This window comes from Netta rufina (assembly GCF_964035555.1).
Source record: "Netta rufina genome assembly, chromosome: 19".
Taxonomy (NCBI): domain Eukaryota; kingdom Metazoa; phylum Chordata; class Aves; order Anseriformes; family Anatidae; genus Netta; species Netta rufina.
The window spans coordinates 9242313-9263803 of record NC_140143.1 but is presented as its reverse complement, the minus strand read 5'-3'; the positions used below and the strand labels follow the sequence as shown (position 1 = coordinate 9263803).

Sequence of the window (21491 nt, the reverse complement as noted above, 5' to 3'; positions counted from 1 at the left end):
GTTGAGTTTCAGGATTTCCAGAATCAGCATTAGACTCCACAATCAGTCATTAGTGAGAGCCACCCACAGACCAAAGTAGGGAAAACAATTTATTTAACATGCAGCAGGACAAATGCATTTGAGATGTATTTACAGTAACGGCTGTTCGGTATGAAGCAGGAACCTCAACCTACAGACAAGGGACATTCATAGTTTAATTTCCAAAGCTTGTAACAATGCATTTCCACGCAGCAAGACTATGGCATCCTTCCATTTGGCTTTACAGCACAGGCAATGCACTGCCGTTAACACTGAGAACAAAGCCATTCTGCAGAAAGCACTTGTGCTCTTCTGACTTCCTCAAAGTCACAGCGAGATTCACGTGTAGGCATCTAAAGCAGTGAAACCTGCTTCCTCAGGACACACTACAGCACCTGGGCAGATTTAAGTGACCTAAACACTATCCCTATGCCTACTGTGTCTAAAGTGCTGGCAAGAGCTTGTCTGAGGCAGAAAGAGATCTCTTTGTCCCCCATCCTAGTCCATCAGTTTAAAATTGCTGCTTTCTTTAACAATCTCAAAGATGGAACCATCCTTCTTGCCTGCCTTCTCTGTCAGGGAGCTGACAAGGCTGTGGTCCTCGTGAGCTTCAGACCAGGAAATTACAGCAAGATCCTCGGCCAAGCTTTGATTCCTCCTTCTACAACTGCCTGGTGCCTTTGATTAAAGCCTCAGGCCTTTGAATCTGCTGAGTTTTTCACCTCTAATGATTTTTACTTCTTATCACAGTAATGAAAATATAAATAACTCCAAGCTGTATTTGCAATAATGGGTTTTACAGCCTCCATTAATTCCAGCAGCACTTTCTCTGGAGTTTTCTTCCTATAACAGCAGGGGTCTCCTCCTGTGTACACATTTTCTCAGCACTTTAGGTGACTGCTCCCATCCACAGTTTAAGAGCTGATGTTCAACAGCACTGCCAGAAATGCTGAGCTAAGGACCTGCCCTGTGTTTTTGTCAATGGATGTTTAAAAAAAAAACAAAAAACAATAAAACCAACATACAGCTAAAACAGTCTGTCTCAAAGCTAGCTGAGGCACTACTCGAGACTGGAAATTGAAGAGGAGGAAGGGACTGCTGGAATCAAGTTTCACTAATTTCAACCTAGTTTGTGTGACTGCACCTGGAGGGCTCAGCTCCTCTGCCCCATTAGCACAGAACACTGACGTCCGGTAAAACTGCTTTCCACCTTGTGGAGATGATTGCACTTAGCCACTTCATAGAGGGAACAAATAAAACAGGGCGTTAAGCCCAGCACATGCACCAGCACAGCCCAGTGGAGCCTTCTTTCCTTTCACTGTCTGCTTGGTTCTGTTCAGCCATCCTAGAGCTCTACTATTTACATCGTGTGTTTCACCGTACTCCTCTCAGTACAACCCCGTAATACTGCCTGCATGAGGGCACCCGAGGGGCACCTCCCCTTATCCCTGGATTCAGTCACTGCACCTGCTGAGCAGCTGTAAGGACACTTCTGCACCCCAGGTGCTGTCCTCCACCAACACTGACAACCGCTTCCCAGCCCCATGGGCGCACCTCCTCCCCGCACGTCTCCTCTCCTCCCCTCGCTATGGAATGCAATGAGGGCAGAAAAATAACCGGTGTAGCTATTTGCATACAAAACAGCCCCAGCTGCCCAAAATGGGTACAAGAGGCAGGCAGCTAGCACTATAAAATAAATATCTTAACTAAAGGTACGCAACACAGAGCTGGGGCCTGCTTACATCGACTGTCGGGAACGAAGCAGAGGAGGGGGAGGAAGGGAGCCAAGTGCCATTTCAGTGTACAAAAGAAGCGTTCCCTCACGGAGCCAGCATTATTGCTTCACATGCTTAGCGGGTCCAGTCTGGCACTGAGGCGGTAGAAGTCCAAGGGAGGGCACGTGTAAGGGCTCTGCACTGAGAAAGCTCAAGGTGGCATCATTACCCCACCAGCCTGTAGGTATCTCTGGACAGCAGTACAGGAACACGCCAACTAAATCCCCTTCTGTTGACAGGTCTCCCCTCAAAATACAATAACTTCAAGTTTAACAGAGTGGAAGATAGAACCAGATTCACCCAGAGGCCAAGATAAAAGCAACCAGCACTGGCTGCCTCTCAGTTCATGCTTGGCAAAAATGTCCCAGGACCCCTTCAGCGTGGGGTAAAACATTCTGGACTAAAGCTACAAGCAGAGTGGTCAGGACATGTAAACAAAGCTGAACATCACCAGTGGATAGCATGTGTGTCCCTCCCCACGTCACATTCATTCCAGTCCTGTGGGATCCTTTCCTGGTCCTGTCACAGAGTCTCTGGCAGTGTCCTAAGGTCATAGACTCCCCCACTGCTCTACTGGGGGAAACTGATCCACTTCGCCAACCTCTGTGCTGGGCTGGTCTCCCAGTGTGAAGGACAGTCTGTACCTCAGCCTCACCTTCTCCTGCAGGGAAGACAAAAAACAAGAGCAATGTGAGAATAGCCTCAGTTGCTCCTGAGCAAAACATTTCACCGCTACAGCTCTACAGAAATTACACCAGTTGTACTGCACGTAGCAGGGAGAAGAGGGCTATGGTATGTTCATGGCTTATTTCAGCTACTTAGCAAACCTGAGTTATTTACATTACAGTTTTTAAAACACAAACTTTATTGATTATCATGAAACAGTAGGAGAAAAGCAGAAATGATCTGCACTAATAGTTTGATGTACGTGTAGCCAGCACTCATCGCTCAGCTGCTCTCCAGTGAGCCTGAAGAATGCTGCTGGAGTAGTGCACATCATGTACAGGAAGATAAAACAGTTCCTGCTCTGCAAAATTCCCAGTAAGCAGTAACCAGTGGTGGAAACAGTCTTTCAGTGAGGGGATCTCCTTGTGCTTCACAAAGTGAAACCTTCAACAATACACCAAACCCCTCTGATGCTTACCCTTTTGGATCTTGTAGCTTTCAGCTGATACCTTAAAGACATTTTGGCTGTAATTCTCAACTAGTAACATCTAGATTTGTCAAAAAATTAGAAACTACTACAGTACATGGCTTTGAGCTTTATGGAGCAGGTTACTTAAATGACTAACTCCAGTAGGGGCTTCCACAGCTATTCAGGTATTCCTAGCACAATGAGCAGACAGGAAAGTGTTAATGACATTTCACTGGTCACAGGTACCTCTCATAACATGCCAAAGGGAAGGAACGTGATCTGACATTAATTAGCCTGTTTGTTCAGTTCTGGCAGGCTGTATATAGCCTCAACACCACCGAAGTATTCTTACAGCACCACCTAATTTCACATCACACTAATTATCACCAAAGCAGAGCACTTCCAGCGCACAAGGGAATTAAGACAAGCTCTTGATGTAGCTCTGATTGTTCCCCCTTGAAGTTGACCCTTATTTGACTGTTGCCCTTCTGCTGGGAGAAATATGCAGGGTCTTCTCACCTCTTTCCTTGCTGAAAAAGTCTGTGGGGTAAGAGACTACGTACAGGCTCACTCTAGCCTTTAATTGGAACGCCACTGATCTGATGCTGCACTGACCACCTCTGGAGAGCAACTTAAGAAATAACAGCTGCATTTGCACAGAGGTTTGGTCCAAACTCCCTGAAGAATTCAGCTTACATCAATTTTGGCTGAAAAGGACAGGAAAAATCCCATTCCATTACAGTCTGCCCCTCTCACCTTTGTAGGATTTGCCAGAAGCATGACTTGGGTGATGGCAGCAGGTGGCTGGATGGGATTGAATGGAGACAGCTCTGTGCCAGAGGGTGGTTGTAACTTCACTTTCATGGACTGCAAACAAACAAACAAACAGAAGTGGAACCTCAGGGAGTACCTCTTACCTTGGGGAGGATGGAAGATGTATGCACAGGCTGGGGAGATAACAACAGACATCCAAGCTGAAGGAAATCCATCCACATGTGAGAATGAGGAGACAAGAGCCAGCCCACTTACACAATATAACAGGAACAGGAAGACCAACAAATCAGTCCCAACAAGTCAGCCCAGAGTAAAAGCACTGGTCAGGTGAACACCAACGGCACCTTCCTACCCGAGTGCTCTTATGGCAGAGGTTTTAAACACAAGCATTTTCATGACAGGCAGATCATAGCTGTCCGGGACAGTTTTCAAAACATGAACCAGCCACCTGGAATTATGTAGGTGCAGTAAGAACCAGAATGGAATGTATTTTCAAATTTAAGGTGTCTTTAAGAAATTCTGATTCCCAAGGACCTCAGGGATGGCTCTATCCACAGAACAGTCCTGTCATTATGCTGTGGGCCATCTTCATAGCCAGACACAGCTGGATTGATTAAAAAAGAAAATATATACTACCTGAAGTTTTAATCTTATCCTATTTAGTGCTTTCTGCCTCTGACAACCACCTTTATGTTCTGGAAGCAGGCAGAGCACTGCCTACAGAAAGGCAGAACCAAGTTGTTGCTTCCAAGTCCCTGAGTCCGCACCCAGGCCCTCCTGAAAGCGCGGATTCACTCTGCTGTGGGTCCAAACCATGCATCCCTACCTTTGGGACAGCAGCCTGCAGCACAATGTTCTTCACAGGAAGCGGTGCCGTGTTCAGCATCGAGACTACCACAACCAGCACATCCGACCGTCCTGGGGGGCACTCCTTGGCAAAATGCAAGAGGATTCGGAAGCCGTTTTTGTCATAGGCCGTCACCGGAAGGGCGCTGCCTGCCACAGAGAGAGGAGAGGAATGCAGGTGTACGCTGCAGAAGACAATCTGATGCTTGGCTGGGATTTCTCATCCTTGTTCTCCACTTCATTAGCTTAGTCAGGGAGCTTTGCTTTTAAAAAATGTTCAGAGAACGTTGAAAAACATGAAGTACTTACTAGGTTTAATGGATTCCAAGGGAACGTGAACGTTGGCCAAAGAAATTTCAGGTGCTTTCATGGGACTGCCTTGCTGCTGGAATGATGCTGGCTGGAAGAGAGGGCTCCCTGAGCCAGCAGGGCAGCTGCTTGGGAAAGGCATTGGAGGGGCTCCTGGGGCAGTGACTGGCAGCCCTGCAGGTGCTATTAATGGAGAAGAGGTGGCAGGGGCTGGCAAAGTAACCCCAGGGAACACTGAGGGAGTTGCCATGCCTTGGGTGGCAGTCCTAGAAGACAAAAAACATGGAAGAATTAAGCTGAAAGCAAAGCAGGCATTTCACCATGAACCCAGAGCTAACTGCAAATCACAAGGACAAAACGGGCCTGGAGCCAGTTTGGAGTCTGCAACTCAGTGATGTCTCCTGTAAGAAGCAGGCCTACAAGGAAAGTGGTGTTGGTAGGATTAAGCATCACTAAGTCCAGGTGAAAGCAGAGCCTCACCTGGGCAAAGGTGGGCAAGGCTACGATGGCCAAAGGCCTTTCTACCTTAACAGCCCAACCTTACATTGCAGACTTAAACCAGTTCTCTACCTGGTAGTGTCTGTGTTCCCCTGCTGAAGGTGGAACTCAGTTTGTAAATATCCCAGTCACACATTTCTACCAAACTAGAGAGATGAACACCTATCTCTGAGCCCAACACTGCAGCAAGCTTGGTTTTCTAACCACAAAGACAAAGGGAAGTCTAGTAGTTTTAGTTACCCTTTGGCTTCTTCAAGAAGTTGTCCTAACGCATCTATCTTATGTGGCATACTGCTCCCCACAGATGAGCTGAAGTACCCAGGAGCAGCTGGAACAGTCTTGGGAGGCCCCACAGGTGCAGCTGGTCCAGCAGAGAATGCAAATGGTGCGGAGATTGGTGCAGGGATGCTGGAAGCAGTCTGAGAGGCTGTGAAAGCAGAAGGCAGCGGCACTGACGTTCCACATGTGGTCTGGGATGTGTGATGGAGAAGAGGGTTCCCTGCAGGGTTGCAAGCAACAGTCACCGTCTTCGGATTAAAGAAATCCAGGTCCAATTGGTCGTTCTGCAAGAGAGGACAAGTACATGCTGTAACTCACTGCTGTCCCCTGTTGTAGAGGTGGCACTGTTACAGAGGGAGAGAGATTTACCGCAAAAACAGGTGGTGGGTGGCAAGCAGCAAAGTCTGCGGCCTATGTCAGGACTACATCTGATCTGTAATTTAAGCAAAGGAAGTGCTAACATCATGGGGGACAGACTGGAAACTGAGACAGCCACACTCAGGGGTATTTACTCTGTTCAGACACAGCTATCCCAGATCTTGGGACCAAGCCAGACTTCCCCTCCGGAACAGCCGCCCTTCCGCTCGTGTGTGTGATCATTCTTCTCCAAGGTGACAAAGTGTGTCCCGAGACCTCCCACACTAGCAAGCCTCCCTCCCTTCCCTTGAGAAATTCCCTCCTTTGTACCTCAAACATGCTCCACTGGTTGTTTTCTGATGTCTCCTTCACTGCTGCAGGGGCTGGGTCATTCAGGCCTAAAAGGAAAAATAACAAATAGGTTACTGGAGCGGAAAATGAGTTAGGTGTCATCACTTGGAAGTTGTTTCAGTACCAAACTACTTGATTCAGCCCTGCCAGAGACCAAAAGTCTAGTGAAAAACTGAAATGCATTGCAAGGCTGTGATGATGAAAAGGGACCAACAGCACCAGCAGCCAACATCCTGCACACGGACCCCCTAATTCATCCCGATTTTGATTTATGGCATCTCCTGCTATTCAGATCTGGGCTTCACGGGCAGGAATTCTGCAGGCTCCTACCAAGCAGTTCCTCTAGGGCACCTTGCTCTTTAGCAGAGCCATGAAGTCAGCAGTGAAATCAGCACCAATGCCTATGCACCTGCAGAGATCAGACTGTAATCACACACAACGGTTATTTCATTTGCTGCCTACTCTGGGAACACCAGAGTTTAACACTGATTCATGGATCAGTTCTTCTATTCAGGATGATTCAAGGGAGTGTCTCAAATCCTCTGGACTCCTCTAGAAATAACAGATCTGAAGACACGCAGGATTGAGCAGAATCCAAGCAAGGAAAGATATCCCAATATAAATATTTAGGGAATAGCACAGGTTACTGTTCCCAACTGCACCATCTCAATCGCCAACCTCTCTCAACCATCCCTCAAACTCTACCTACCAAGATCCAGGACAGCCCTAAGGGCTCACTAAGTAAACCTACTGGAGGAGACAAGAGCAGGAAGAATCTGGTGTGGCCAAAATCAAAGGCATCTCATGCTCCTCAAACTCATGCTGGAGGAAGTAAGTGGACTTTTAGAAGCATGAATTGAGCAACCCTTTTCTGGGCCCCTCAGCGTCTTCTTACCTAAGCACAGAAGCTCCTCATCCAGCAAGGAAAGGGAGTTGGCAGTGCTGCTCTGCTGAGCAGGTGCAGCTTCCACTTGGCTCAAGGAACTGCTCCGCAACTGCGCAAACGTCTGTGGAGGAGGTGGGAGGATGGGGATCTCTGCTGGGGCCGGGGCTGCCGGGGGGGCTGGCGTCAGGGTGGTGGGCGGCATCGGAGGCGGCGGCGTGCCGGAGACATCCAATCCAGCAAGGTCAATGAGGGTGTTGAGGTTACTTGTGGAGTTACTCCCTGCAGCAGACAGAAGAGCACTACTAGGAAAGAAGGCAAAAGGCTCCAAGCAAGAACATCATATGGAAGAAATCAGCGAGATGGTTTAGGTAACACAGATTCCCCCCTTAGTCGTGGCTTACTGCTCTTTATAAATGAAGGAGAAAGCCCTCACACTGTCCAGCTAACCATTTGCTGACCACAAGTTAAGTAATCAACCCAGATACTTAGGAAATTAATATCTGAAAAGCAACACCTGCTCTTTCCCCAGCACTTCTTGTAGTCTTTTCAAAATCTTTTGAGCTCAGATCAGACCCTGGGAGATCCTCCAGAACTAAGGCTACCAGAAAGCTGGAGTCAAGGAAAACATATGCAGTCTGGATCTAGAATCCCCTTCATATTTAGGACAGTCTTGTTGCAATAGGATGCTGTCAGACAACATTATGCATTTCCTCTATTGCTCTTCATGCAGAAATGTTGAAGTAACTCCCAAGTGGCAATCCTGCCACACACAACACGTCCACTTTACATTTCAGCTTCACCTTTGAAATCCCTGGACAACTGGCCTAAATGCACAAATGGAACTGCTGGCAAAACCAGGACAGGACCCCTGGCCTGGCTCCCGCCCTCCCCCTCTTGTCCTTCTCATGAAGTTGTCCTCTTCTTACAAGTCACCATTAAGAGGTAGAACAAACGCGAAGACAAATGTATGAGAACTTCAGGCACACAAACTGTTTGGATGCTGGTTTGCTACTAATATTATCAGACATTACAATTACAAACAACCACCAATGGAAAATGCAAAGCTGTAGCACTGTAGCCCATGTCCATAATTGTTTATCCACTGCCTGGGAGCTGCCTCGTTCCCCTCTTATTCACAAAGTCTTGGCCAAAGGAACCATCAATAGCCTACTTTATCACAATTAATTGGAAACCCCGTCTGGAAGACAAAATTGTAGGATTCAAAATTAAACAGTTGGCTTCCCAGGAATTTACCTTCCACTGCTGACGTCACAGGGAGATCCACTTCACCATTGATCACTTGCCCCTCTATTATTTTTTTATAGGAATTTATCACACGGGATAAGTTGTCACTGGCCTGCAGAATATCCCCTACAGGCAAGAGAGACAAAAACAACCTCCAAGACTTTAGTCACTAATGCTGACAGGATTCGTTTAACAGCTAAATAATTAGCAAGAAAAAACACAATTATTTATCTATGAGTTCCATTATTCTGTCTGCCATGCTTCTCTAAGCAAGACCCTGACCTTTCTAGGTCCATATACGTTACAGTTATGATGAAAATGACTCCAAGGCTTTGTTCTCCACAGTAACTCCCTTCCCCTTCCAAAGCAGCAGCTGTTCCACATCATCTCCCCCAGCCTCCTCCTATAATGCCAATTCCTTGCATGAACGTAAATGATAAGCATAAAGAGCAAGGATCTTGTCTTTTTGCTTAAAGCAAAGCACATCCACAGAGGCATCTTTACAGCAGCTGTTCCCTTGCTGAACCCTTGCACAGTCACAGGTCACAACTGCAGTCAAAATGGAGAAGTGTAGCTTCTTTTACCCAAGCTGCTGTCATTATCCTCTGTCTCACTGGCTAGCTTGAACAGCGTCCGTCTTTTGGTTTCACACCTTTCGTAGAGCTCCTGGGAAGAGAGATTAGGACAGAGGGTCTTATCAGCCAGGAGCCACTGTCAGCAATACCAGTCAGCACAACGACTGCCCAGGCATTCTGTGGAAAGCCCAGGACAGAGCAGCCAGCTTCCCTTGAGCTGGACAGGCTAGTGTAGAAGGACAGCCAAGATCCCCTGTCCCTACCCTATTAACAGAACTGAGAAGTGTTACACCACTGCGAGAGCCCAGTCTGCATTTTCAACACGACACCTCTCAGTCCTCCCTCACATCAGCATTTTCAGCCTATTCTAGTCCATAATGGGATTTTTGTTCCTTGTGTTACAGCTGTCCCTAAAAGCACAAGAAAGTAGAATTCTGCAGCCTCTACTCAGTCTGCAACCACACAGAAGAAAGGTGACAAAGAAACATTTCACAGAAATAAACCATTTTCTTAAGCTTCATACCATTGTTTCACAACCTTGTTGTTAAACAAAAGTATAATTTTAAATTTTAAAACTACATGAAGTGCAACTCTTCAAGGCTCTGAGCCTATCCACCCACCCCCATGTAACTGACTGCAGCAGTTGCAAAGAAGCTGACTTTATCTCAATAAAAAGAGGGCTGAGGGAAACCTCTGTTTGAGATAAAAAGCTATAAACAGTTAAAACGGATCAACTAGTGGTGTAAACATTTCTCCCCAAGCTCATTTAAAGAATCTTTGTGGCTCCCTGAGTTAGACAGACCAGCATGGGGGACTGAATATGTGGCTCAGCCCAACAGACAAGCCCAAACATTTGTGTTTGTATAACGATTTCAGTACACTGCTCTACCATTTTTCTAAATTGAAGAACTGTGCAACTTCAAATAGCTTCCAAAAAATTTGGTTCTGATATCAAACATTTCATGCTCCATGTCTGGAATATCTAAAAGAACCTAATTCAGCACAAACACTGACACTCTGATGTCTGTTTTAATTTTCATCTTCCTGACATTCTCCCAATCCTGTAATGCCAGCTACATGGGAGAATGTATTTTCTGCCCCCATAGGCCTTTGGTTTATCCTGCTCTGAGGATATGCTCTGAGGGACAATTACTATCCACAACCACTATGCTCTAATGGTACCAAGAATTAGAAATTGCAGCTTCTCAATTCTGCTACACTGCGTCTTTGGAGAACAGCTGTACCTGACTTCAAAAATGTGCAAAAGAGCTATTACCCACTACCCTTGTAAGACACTGAGTCCTTTGGTGAAAAGTATTAAAAATATGGTTATTTTCTTGCCTGCTGTTTCCAATGACAGCTCTTGTTTCTTGGCACTGCTCTCCATTTTATTGCACTATAATTCTTTGCAAAACTCAGTGAAATCTGAACAAGAAGAAAAAAGGACTGACTGCAGTATTTCTGGGAAGCAGCAGCTCAGACCCACCTTCATGAGCTCTCTGTCTGCCTCTGATGACTCCTCTTTGCTGTAATGAACCAACATCTCATTCAGCAGTTTTACGTTGTTATTTACTTCTTCCAGCGTGTGCATGCGTTTTGTGACTTTTTGAATCCGAGCCTCATCCTTCAGGGTGTAAAGAGAGACATGAAAAGTGAGTTTTCCTGTAAAGGTCCACAGCATCACAACAGCAGGTATCATTTGAAAATCATGTAAAATGCTGTCTATTTAAAGTTGAGCTAAAAAGGAAAAAAAAAACAACACACCAAAACACCACCACCACACCACTCTCCATTCATGTGAAGCTTTATTTGATCATCTTTTCACTACCATTCTGAAACACTAGAAAACTCTGTATTCCCAAAAAGTCTCATTAAATAAATTTTAATTTATAATTATACTACTAAAAATAGAAGTGTTCAAAACACCATGTTCCCAAAAGTCCCTTTTTGACCTTTTCAGATTATTTTTTTTGGTATGTGAGTTTGTTGTTATTGTTCCTTGTTGACATTTTATGAAAAAAAAGATGTGTTTGAAACAAAGTATTTACTAGAAACAACCAGCACACTCTGGTAGAAAATGTCCACCCATCTCTGATTTGAGATTCCAACTAAAGATGTAGGAGACTCTGCCCTGGGGACAGGAGAAGCTTGAATGGAAATATTTTGGAAACCTATACATTCTTTTCCGTCTAGGAGCTATACTTTTTTTTGCCAGAATCACACTGAGTCATTTCCTGGACTCCAGGGTTTCTAATGCCTGCCATGGGTGGATGCATCACAGCTCCACAAACAGGAAGGTGTTTCCATGAGGCTGCTTGTGAGAAGACCCAGTCTGATGACTCAGTTCTCGGTAACCAGGGGCAGTACAGAACTGCTGCCACCAAACCCTGATGTGAAAAAGCATCTCAAGCAACAAGAACGCAGTTAATTTCAACACAGCATTCAATCCTTGCCACTTCTTGCCCTGTCTCATCAGGGACACCAACCGCAGACATTTCTGTGATACAAATATCTCCCAGTTGTGAGCTAGAGTCAAAATTACCAACACATTCATTTAATGCAGCCCTGCTAAGTCATCAAGTCATCTGACAGCATCCTTTTATGCCAAATCGCCTGGACTAGATGCAAGTTTTTTAAGTTTTAAGAAAACAAGAAGAGGTTGGCCATTACTGATGGTCAGTTTCATTCAGTCCCCGCAATTTAACTAAGGAACATACCAACACAAATGCTCCTGAAGCCTAAGAAACCAAGGTTCTGCCATACACATGATCCTAAAGCTCTCCACTGATATAGGGTTAAATTGCTTAAAACCTGCAAAGCAGACCACTGATTGGGACCAATCACTTACAGGAAGTTCTTACCTCTTTTACCATGGATTTTATAAGCTTGTTTGCCTCTTGTAAATCATCTGGGTTTTTGCTTTTCAGCAGTTTGGCCAGAAGCTGTAAGACAAGACGATGATACTCAGGAAACAAAGACTCTTGGGCAGACAGAAGCAGCAAGAAAAATTTAGTGGAACAGTTCAGGGGAAAACATATATAGACCACTTTACAAAGCCAGGAATCATTTTTGGGTTTGTTGTTTTCCATGAGTTGTTACATTATTGCTTCTGCACAGGACCTGTACTGTCATACTGCAGAGACTTGACACTGGGCAATTATTCCTCCTGTACATGATTTTTGGCAACGTGTCTGAAACATTTTCTGCCTTCTAGTATTGCAGCAGGATGGCACTATAACAACAAATAACTACATAATCATAACGCAGACAAGTCTTCACTTGGATTTCAGGTTAGGTATGTAGACAAAGCAGTCATATTTAAACCAATGAGTTCTTTGAAAGTACAGATCACTTCTCCAGAAATAAAAGCTGTATTAGCGTACTTTCCTTCCTTATTCCAAACGTGCATTAAGCAATTGCTTTTTATCAGTAATTATGATAAAAATCTTCACTATACCTTGGATTTCTCCTCATCATCAAACACAGGATTTTTGGGACGAGGCGGTGGAGAAGGAATCAAAGTTTTGTCCGCAGGAATCACAGGATCAAACATAACAATCCCTGAAAGCAGAAGGCAACCCACATGGATTTGCAGTGCAGTCCCACCATGCCGTGCATCCTGTTATTCACATGCTGCTGTCAAAGTGAACAAGCTGCCAATCTGTGCACCGATACTAGCACACTGTTCCAATACACAATACAGCATCAAAATCACTGAGCATGCCAGCCAAACAAAGAACGCCTTCTTTGATAAAGGACAAAACCCCAGCAACTGTGTTGCCATGTCCATACTGCTCCTCTAAGAGCTCAGTATAACCCGTAGCTCCCCACTATTTGTCTTTTCCCCTTTCACATTAGCTTCTGAGCCACTACGCAAAGTCCCAGACAACCTAGCTTTGTGCAAACTCAAGGGCATGACATTTCTTTGTAAAAATGAGCTGAGCAGGAAAGCAGACAGCAATGCAGGATGGGGTGATGAGCAGACTCCTAACCATGAGTGGGGAAACAGCCAATTTTCCTGCTTGTTCCATTGCCAAACCCTAGATTTGTGCTCTACCGCCAGGAGCTTTCCCAGAACCCTTTTTAATTTTTCCCTTTTGAAGCCACATGCTTCTCTACCACGTGTTTTTCACTTTGCCTATGCAAGACATTTGTATCAGTTTAAAAGGTACAATTGTAAAGTGATCTGGTCAACACAACACAAAAAGCTACATGGATGCTCTTATTTGACTTTAAATTGTCCTTAAATCATTTAAAACTAGTTCCAGAGAAAAATAATCAAAATAAAACCCTACAAATCAAAACCAAAAGCATTTGCAAGGTGTTTCACTAATCTAGTTTAAAAAAATAAAAGACTGACCCAACCCAGCCCACAGTATAACAACTAGCTTTCCCAAAGACTCGGAACTTCTCCCTTGTTCCATCTCCTCTCAGTTTGCCTTGACTTCATCTAATTAGAAGTTGTATGTTGTGTGACTCTCCGGCTTACAAGCACAGGCTGAAGAGAATGTGTGAAGGAGCAGCTGACTTCCTACCTTGTCGCTTCAGCATGTAGTAGGCATCCTTGATTTTGGATTCTTCTGGCAGTGCCACTGTCCAGCTATACAGCAATTCAATCACTTTGGTCTTCACCTTTTCCGAGACCCGATCTCCCAGGTACTAAAAATGTGAAAAAAAAAAAAAAAAAAAAAGATGGAAATTCTCCACATTCTTCATTTCTTTTTAAGAATAAAGCCCACACACAGAGAACGGGAGTTCAGTGATATACATTAAGAGGTGTATAATCCAAGATCTAAGGTGCGATGCTAAAAGGAAAAAGTGCTCAAATACATCTGAATTAACAGCAAAGGCTTTGTGACTATCTTCAGCAAAAGAAAGAGCAGATACTCTGTTAGTTTCAAAGTGTTGCTATTTAAAAATTATAGCAATAGAGACACCAGCCCCCTGCAGTGTCTTATAGGAAAGAATCTTGGAATACTTCACTGTATTAATCATGTCTTGGGGTGCTTCTATCTATTTTTCACCGCATTAAGCTGATCACGGATATCGAGGGACTTGCCCAGGCACTCTTTACAGCAAGTCAGCAGCAAGGTGAGGATTACAACTCTGTGGTGTTGCCATATCTCATGCTCTAATTTCAGGATCACATCTCTCCTCCAGTGATGCTGGCATGTCCCCCCACCAATCCCATCCCAAGAAAAACAAAACTAACAAAGAAAACAACCAGCCACCACTTAACCACTTTAAAATGGTGGCTTAAAACCCCTTGTGTTACATGAAGCATTGTAACAGTACAAGGGCTGTGTATCAACAGTAAATAGGCAAAACATACCGAGAAAAATAGTAGGAAGAGCACAAAAAAGTTAACTAACAAATGTTCTTTGAATGTATGCTAATACATGCAATAAGGCAGACAGAGCACTGGAAACATTCTGGATGTTGCCTTTAGCTTATGGAGGCCAGACAAAGAATAAATAAAATAGTAAGGCTCAGGGACTAACCTTTGGGGACACAACCTTTATTAACTCATTCAAAAAACGAAACTTTCCTACTTCATTATGAAATCTTCTCCCACAATTCTTCATACAGGCTTCCAGCACCTGCATTCAAGTAACAGAAATAGGAGCTGAAACAAACACCAAAACCCTACAATAACAGCTTAGATGTGTCCAACTTATAGGGGAGCTGAAGGACCCATGTCAGTGAGACACAGATTCCTGCTCTGGGACAGAGGCACAAATCCCTTGTCTTTAGGAGTGCTGCACCAGGACAGGCTGCTCGCCCACTCCCAGCGATGTGGGTATGGCTCAGTCACTCCCTGTTAGGGCTCACAACAATAAACACAAGTCTTACCCGAGGATAACAAATGAAAGCAGCTGAAACACAGAGTTATTTCCAACTGCTTTGTTGCTAATGCACAATCTGGACACTTCAGTTAGGCAGTGTGCCCCCCCTCCCTGTCCATGCCCTCCCAGCAGGGAATTCAGCCCCAGAATTTGCCCCAGCTAACCCCACTGACACACACTGTGCTCCTCTTATACTCTGCATGGAAAATGTCAAATGATATATAGCTGGATTTAAGAGAAGGGTCAAGGACTACCTACTGTCAAGGCTTGGACTGCCTCCCATTCCTGCGGCGACTGGATCTTGTGAGCCAGGAGTCTCACAGCTATCTGTGGCCTGAAACAAAGCAGGTGCCCATTACAATGCAGGGGAACATACTGAGGGATTTTCAGGCTTTCAAGAATTCTACTGTTTAAATGAGATCTTTCACACGATTAAAAGAAATTAGTACTTTTCATGTTTTCATCAGTGTACAGACACTAACAAATCTTCCAGGTATCTTTCTAAGCCTGGCTGTTTGCATGTATAAAAGGAAGCAGGGCTGGTCTTCTGAGCCAGCAATTCCAGATTCGTCCTTGGGATGGGCCAAACAACTCCCAGTACAGTCCCCAGCCCAGGAAATCACATCACTTCTCATGAATTAGTTTCCTTTTCCAAAAGAAAACACTTCTTCCTTAGCTCACAGGAATGCTGTGACCGGGAGGTTTGTACAGATTTTACGTGAAGACCCATCAAGCACTGAAAGTTCTAACCCCATTTTACAGACTGAAAAACAGGCTGAGTTTGCCTGGGTAAGAACCATGCAGCTGCAGAAGTTGACATGAGGCAGATTCAGGATTCATATTTTCTTAGTACTCAGTCTGTGGATAAACCTTCCCTTCGCAGAAGGGAAACCAAACCTCGCAGCACCTTGTTTCATTTGCAGCCAGATCCTCCTTGTGATATCAGTATATGTAAGAAAATAAAAACTTTGATAATTAAATGACATATTTTAAACTGTGCATGTTAAATTACTAAGTCTAACGTGGTTTGGGACACCTACCCTTCAAGCTCTTTGTTGATCTGGTCACAGAATCCAATGATGTATTCCCAGTCTTCTTGCCTGTTAGATGGGTTAGTGGCTTTATCTTCAGCAAGAGAAAGAAAATATGTTACCAAACAAGCAAAAAGGAATGGTATAAAAAGTCATGCATTTCCTAGAGAAAGGCATTTGACATCCGTCGCCAACTATAAAAAAGAAGAAAAGTTGACACATGCTGTGTCTGGTCAGGGGAAAGGGTGTTTCCAAGTTGATGCATCCAAATATCCAGCAAGAATCACAGCTTTCCAAAAAGCAGATGCCAAATGTCAAGTACTCAGAAACATGCTTTTTCCGCATTGTAAATGAAAGTACAAGAGAAAGTATTTGAGCTCATTCTGCTTCCCTCTACCTGAAATGCTCTTTTCTTGGCTATAACAATAAACTCCTTAAAGGCTAAACCCTCCAATTTTCAACGTAGGAAATTCTTTTTGTATTCCCTGGGAGCTTTGTAGAAGTGAGAGCTGGAAGATCGGATGTTTAGTAGAAGTCCTTTAGCATTGACACTTGTTTTTAGACTGTCAGGTGATTTGTTGGACGCTTTATCATTTCTCCTGGGAACTATGAACTGAAATTTATTATTACACACTGAGTTCTTCTTGCAAGTAATAAACACCACAGCCTGTACGTGAGTAAGGATTCAAATCCTGCATGCTCAAACAGAGACTGATGCTCTACTGCCTGGACTGTGCCAAGCTCCTGATGGATCCTCCCTCAGCCACCGGCATCTCGCTTATTGTACGACTGCAGAATCCTGAGGCTACCACCATCTCTTTTTGTTATGAAAGTATCTTCATGCATTTTACTTCACTGATGGAGCACTGAATTTACAGTAGACAAGATTCCTGCTTTAATCTAATTTTCCAGCTGAGATGACTGGACATGAAGATTTCTTTCTTGTATGGGAAGCAACAATGCACTGTAGCTAGCTAGGGTCTGGCATTTAAGAAATATTCCTCAAGATTTTAATGGAAATAGACACAGAAAAGAATGGCTAGATAGCCAGATCATATAGAGCAGGGGATGAAGTACAGGGAAAAAAAAAAAAAACAACAAAACAAAACAGACAGCACACATGCCTGTACTTCAATCATACAGGAAAGCATAATTAAATAATGCACGTAACATTACAAAGCATCGCTTTTTGTCACCGTTAAAATGTATCCTTTTACCCTTCCACAGGCAAATAAAAACAACTGTCAAGTACCTAGGCTCAAAGCTCACTTTCACAGTTCACCTTAGCCCTGCTCCTGCAGCAGTCCTGCAAGGTTTGCTCACGGTTCCCTCCTCACCACAGAACAGTTGTAAAGCAATTTTGCAAGTTGTTCCGTGGGATGCATCTGTAAAATACTCTGCACCAGTGAATCTGCTGCTGACCTGCACGGGACCCTCCATAAGTCAAAGAAGGCAGCCAGGGAAGCCTAACTGTGGGGTGACATCTCACTGTGCCAGCTAAGCTACCAAGCTACTTTTTGAGCTTGAAAGATTCCAAAAAGGCTTACTTGAAAAAGCAGCTGCTACAGAGCCAAGCAACTGCTCAAAACATGAGGCACTTAAGCCTTATTACCACGCTCACAGCTGCTCAACGCCCTGGAAGCATCATGAAAACATGGACGTGTAACAATCCACAGCCTTTTCATGCAAGTCAAATGGCATCGGGCACGGTTTGGTGCTTCAGAGAACCTCTGCTGCTCTGCAGGCCTAGATGAAAGAAATACAGCTCTTGGCTGGAGTTAATGGTATTTATTTAATAAAAACAGGAAGAGCACAAACAGGGAAGGACACTCAACTAAATGAACTCTTTGTTGGTGGCACATCCTGAAATTAGGGGAGAGATCTGGTACAAATGGGAAAATGTAACCAACAGGCCCTTGCCAATATTAGAGATGGTTGGAACAGCTTTAAAATTAAAGATTTCTTGGAATGGCACTGGATTATTTCTCAGACTCATACTGGATTCAAATTCCTCTTTTTTTGCATCAGAAGCTCTCACATAAAGATAGTAAATCGCCAGGAGAGGGACATTACTGACGGGAGGTTATGTTCCACACAAAGAAACTCCCTATCTTGAACATTCATAAAATCTCCACATGAAGCCCTATTTTGTAAGTTAATGTTCTCGATCAGAAACTTTGCCCTGGCTCTGAAGATTGATGTTTTTTCATGACAACACATTGATTTGTGCAGATACCTTAAGTGACTTGCTTACTGATCTCAGTACAAGCCACGTCAACACAGCATCCCAGTCAAGCTAATTTACCTTGCTTAACCTTTTCAGCATCTCCCCACGTGAAGCTGCATCACGCCTGTGAAGATATAACCTCAAATCCTCTATTTTTATGCAGAAAACTTAAAATGTAGGCAGGAAGCTACTACTGCCCTATAAATAGAGTTCAACCCTTCCAAGAAAGGACTAGTTCCAGGAAGAAGAGTTTGGTGCTACAGAATATTAAATCCTTGGCTTCTCTGTTGAAATTGCCAAAACAAGCCCCTTTGGTACCGGTTATGAAGTTTGATTTTGTGGAGATGCTTGTCCACGAGGTCCCATCCTGAAAATCCCATTCACAGTGGCACCCAAGTAAATCTGAATCAGCAGTTTGGAAACCAGTCTCTGCACTAGCCCAGTCCCTTCAGCATCTCTGCATTCGCTTTATAGGTCCTAAGCGCAGCATTGTCTGAAAGTTGCTTCACACTTGACCTAAGCATCAGAGCCATTCAACATTCATTTGCTCTGCTAAACCCCGAAACACTAATGAGTCAACGCTCAGATGCATCATTACATGTGAAACAAAGGTGCTTATTTTCTGTATAGCGCAACAGCTCTGGAATACAGAGAATATTAATTGGCTGGTAATGAACGCTCATTTTCCAGAGTTTACTTCTCTATAGAAATAAGATAAAAGCCATCCCAGCAAAGTGTTTCTCCCAGTCAGGCTTAGCACATGAATTGAGAATGCCTTGTCCAAGCACATCAGAGCCTAACATTCAGATTCTGTCTGTAGCTCACGGAAGACGAGCAGAATGCTGACCCATGGTGATACTAGAGGGAAAAAAAAAAAGGAAAATCGTATTTTAGCTGTCTCCATCCGTCACATACCTGTACACTGCCCCAGCCTGACATGAATGTGATGCAATAAGCTTCCTTTCGGAAGCAGCAGAACAGGCAGCACTGAAGTTAAAGCATCCTGCTGTGTTTGTACACCTGACGCTGTCTTCTAACCTCCTCTTCTATTTCAATTAACTGCAGAAGAAGAGGCTGCAGACAGGGAGAGAATAGAAGGGATCTCCTTCTCTCACCCCAACTGCCTGAAACAAGACAGGAGATGAAGATGCTAGATCATGGCAGGCTGAAGCACAGATCCTGCTGCAGCATTAGGACATGAGGATGATGTTACTTCATGGGTCTATGACTCCATCTGATGACCAAAAGCCAGGGCAGCCTGGAAGGCTGCATACCACCAGTACAGAAAAACCACTGGCAAGGATTTTCCCATCCTCCTGCGCCTGGGAGGTTGGCTGCACTGCTGACAGTTCTGGCCCTTCCCTTCAATAAGGGTACGGCAGGTGCACACCCTCAAGGTTAGCGTTAGACACCGTACATCTTTTTGATAGTTACAAGACAAATAACCTCAGGAGGGCTGGTGAAAGCACTCAGACACACCAGCCTTTGCACTCTGCCTTCCCGGTCTGCACGACTCCTCCGGTAATTTACGTTTAATAAGTGAACCATGCTTCCTTACAATGGGAGGAGCTGTACAATCACACCAGCACAAACCACCGTAGCAGTGACCAGGCATAAATTTATCATCGTAAACAAGAGCAACGCTCAAGCCTTGAAAAAAAAAATGTGCATTGCTCTGCAATCAGGCTCACTGCAACACGGAGCAGGCAGCGCTGCTCATAATAAGGACGGTTTTTGTAACGCTGTGCTCTCAGTGGCAGAGCATCCTACTGCGTGGTCAAGGGAGCTAACTCCTCTCTCAACTTCCACAATTAAAAATAAATAAAAAGCACTAAGCAAAGAGCCAGGAAGCTTTCCAGCCTGCACAGCCTAAAATATCCTTCCTACTCGATATTTTCACACACATGCTGAATTTGGTGAGTCAGTCCTCCTCAGAGGAGGATTAAAAGGAAGGTATGTGGGTGTTCCTTCATGTGTCTCGCTGGCTACAATTAAACAGAAAGATATTGACAAACTGTGGGAGTTCAGAGGAGGAGCAAGAATTATAAGGGGACAGAAGGGATTGATCTAAAATGAGAAGTGAGAGCTGAAAACGTAGTTTAGCCAATAACTCCTGTAATGGATGCTGATACCACATATGCATTTAAATTTTATATAAAAATTCAAGGAAGAACAAGAATCATTTCATCCTGTTAGTGGAGGTACAGCTCCAAAAGGGCACCAGATTTCACATCCTGAAGCACTGAGGGGAATGACAGGATTCTGCTCCTTGCACAGCACCCAACTAGTTAGGAACTTTGCTCACCACTATAATGGAACAAGTAGCTGTTCTAAAAAAAAATATAAAAAAAATCCAGGTAATAAATTATCAATCTGCAAGACTGCATCCCAGAGGCAGGAGCAGAAGCCCTGCAATTGGAATATATGAAAAAAATGACAGTTCTGATCGATTCCTGCAAGTCCCCTCCAGCCCTGGGCCAGACCCCGCAGCGCTGAGGCTCCGCACAGCCAAAGGGCAGGGACAGGAAGGCAGCAGGGAGATGCTCGGCAATGGCTGTGAGGTGAACGAGACAATTTTCTTTCTGCCTCTAACGTCTGATGTTCTGTAACACGAAATAATTTTCCTAAAGCAACGATTTTCAAATATTCCAGCCTGCAGCCTTCCAATGGACGCCCAAAACTCCTGCAAGCGCAGCTAGGCAGAGAGAGCAGCTCGCCTGCTTGAAAAACACGGTTGTATAACACAGGAACGCGATTTATTTCGGAAATTCCTCCAGCCCCGAGCCCCACGGGCACCGCTCAGCCCATCCGCGGCGCTACCAGAGAGCCCGGCGGGGGAAGGAGAAGGGGCAGAGCCTTTGTGGTCACAGCAGCGACAGCTTCGGAGGTGCCGAGCGACCCTGCCCGATGTTTTAAGAATTAAAGCGCCGATCACCGGCCCCCGGCACTGCCGTGCCCACAGGGCCACAGCCTCGGGGTCCCCCCCGACCCGCAGCGAGGGGCAGGGGCCGGGGCGCTCCCCCGCTGCGGCTCCCGGTGGAAGGCGAGGGAAAGCGGGGCAGGGATGGGGCTGAGGGGGCCGAGAGGGGCCGAGGGGAACCGAGGGGCCCCCGAGGTGTGTGTGAGGGAGCGGGGCCGCGGCTGAGGGGCCGGGCTGGGCGGCGGGCCCCGGCGGTACTCACTCAGCCACGACTCCAGGCTCTCCCCCTCCGCCTCCGCCATGTTGTCGGCCGGGCCCGGCCCGCGGCTCCGCCCCGGCTCCGCGAGAACCGAGCCTCGGAGCCTCCCCACCGGCTTCAGGCTCCTCCCCGGGCCGCCCACGAGCGAGCCCCGTTGCCC

General features: G+C 45.2%; 1 protein-coding gene across 2 annotated transcripts; it reads right to left on the bottom strand.

Moving 5' to 3' along the window:
• Positions 1-84: 84 nt before the first annotated feature.
• Positions 85-21454, bottom strand: GGA3 (golgi associated, gamma adaptin ear containing, ARF binding protein 3). 2 transcript variants are annotated; one of them, XM_084298427.1, is made up of 17 exons: positions 21335-21454; positions 15935-16019; positions 15153-15228; positions 14550-14648; positions 13584-13707; positions 12506-12609; positions 11910-11990; positions 10535-10672; positions 9058-9139; positions 8483-8599; positions 7238-7507; positions 6322-6389; positions 5596-5918; positions 4858-5123; positions 4529-4698; positions 3685-3795; positions 85-2454 (listed from the first exon to the last, which is right to left on the bottom strand). In XM_084298427.1, exons 1-17 carry the CDS (start codon positions 21372-21374, stop codon positions 2344-2346), a joined length of 2265 nt encoding a protein of 754 aa, XP_084154553.1. In that variant the 5' UTR covers positions 21375-21454; the 3' UTR covers positions 85-2343. The 2 variants fall into 2 exon arrangements, with proteins under 2 accessions (XP_084154553.1, XP_084154554.1); XM_084298428.1 differs by lacking the exon at positions 21335-21454 and having other exon boundaries at positions 15149-15228; positions 15935-15961.
• Between the last annotated feature and the right edge of the window lie 37 nt (positions 21455-21491).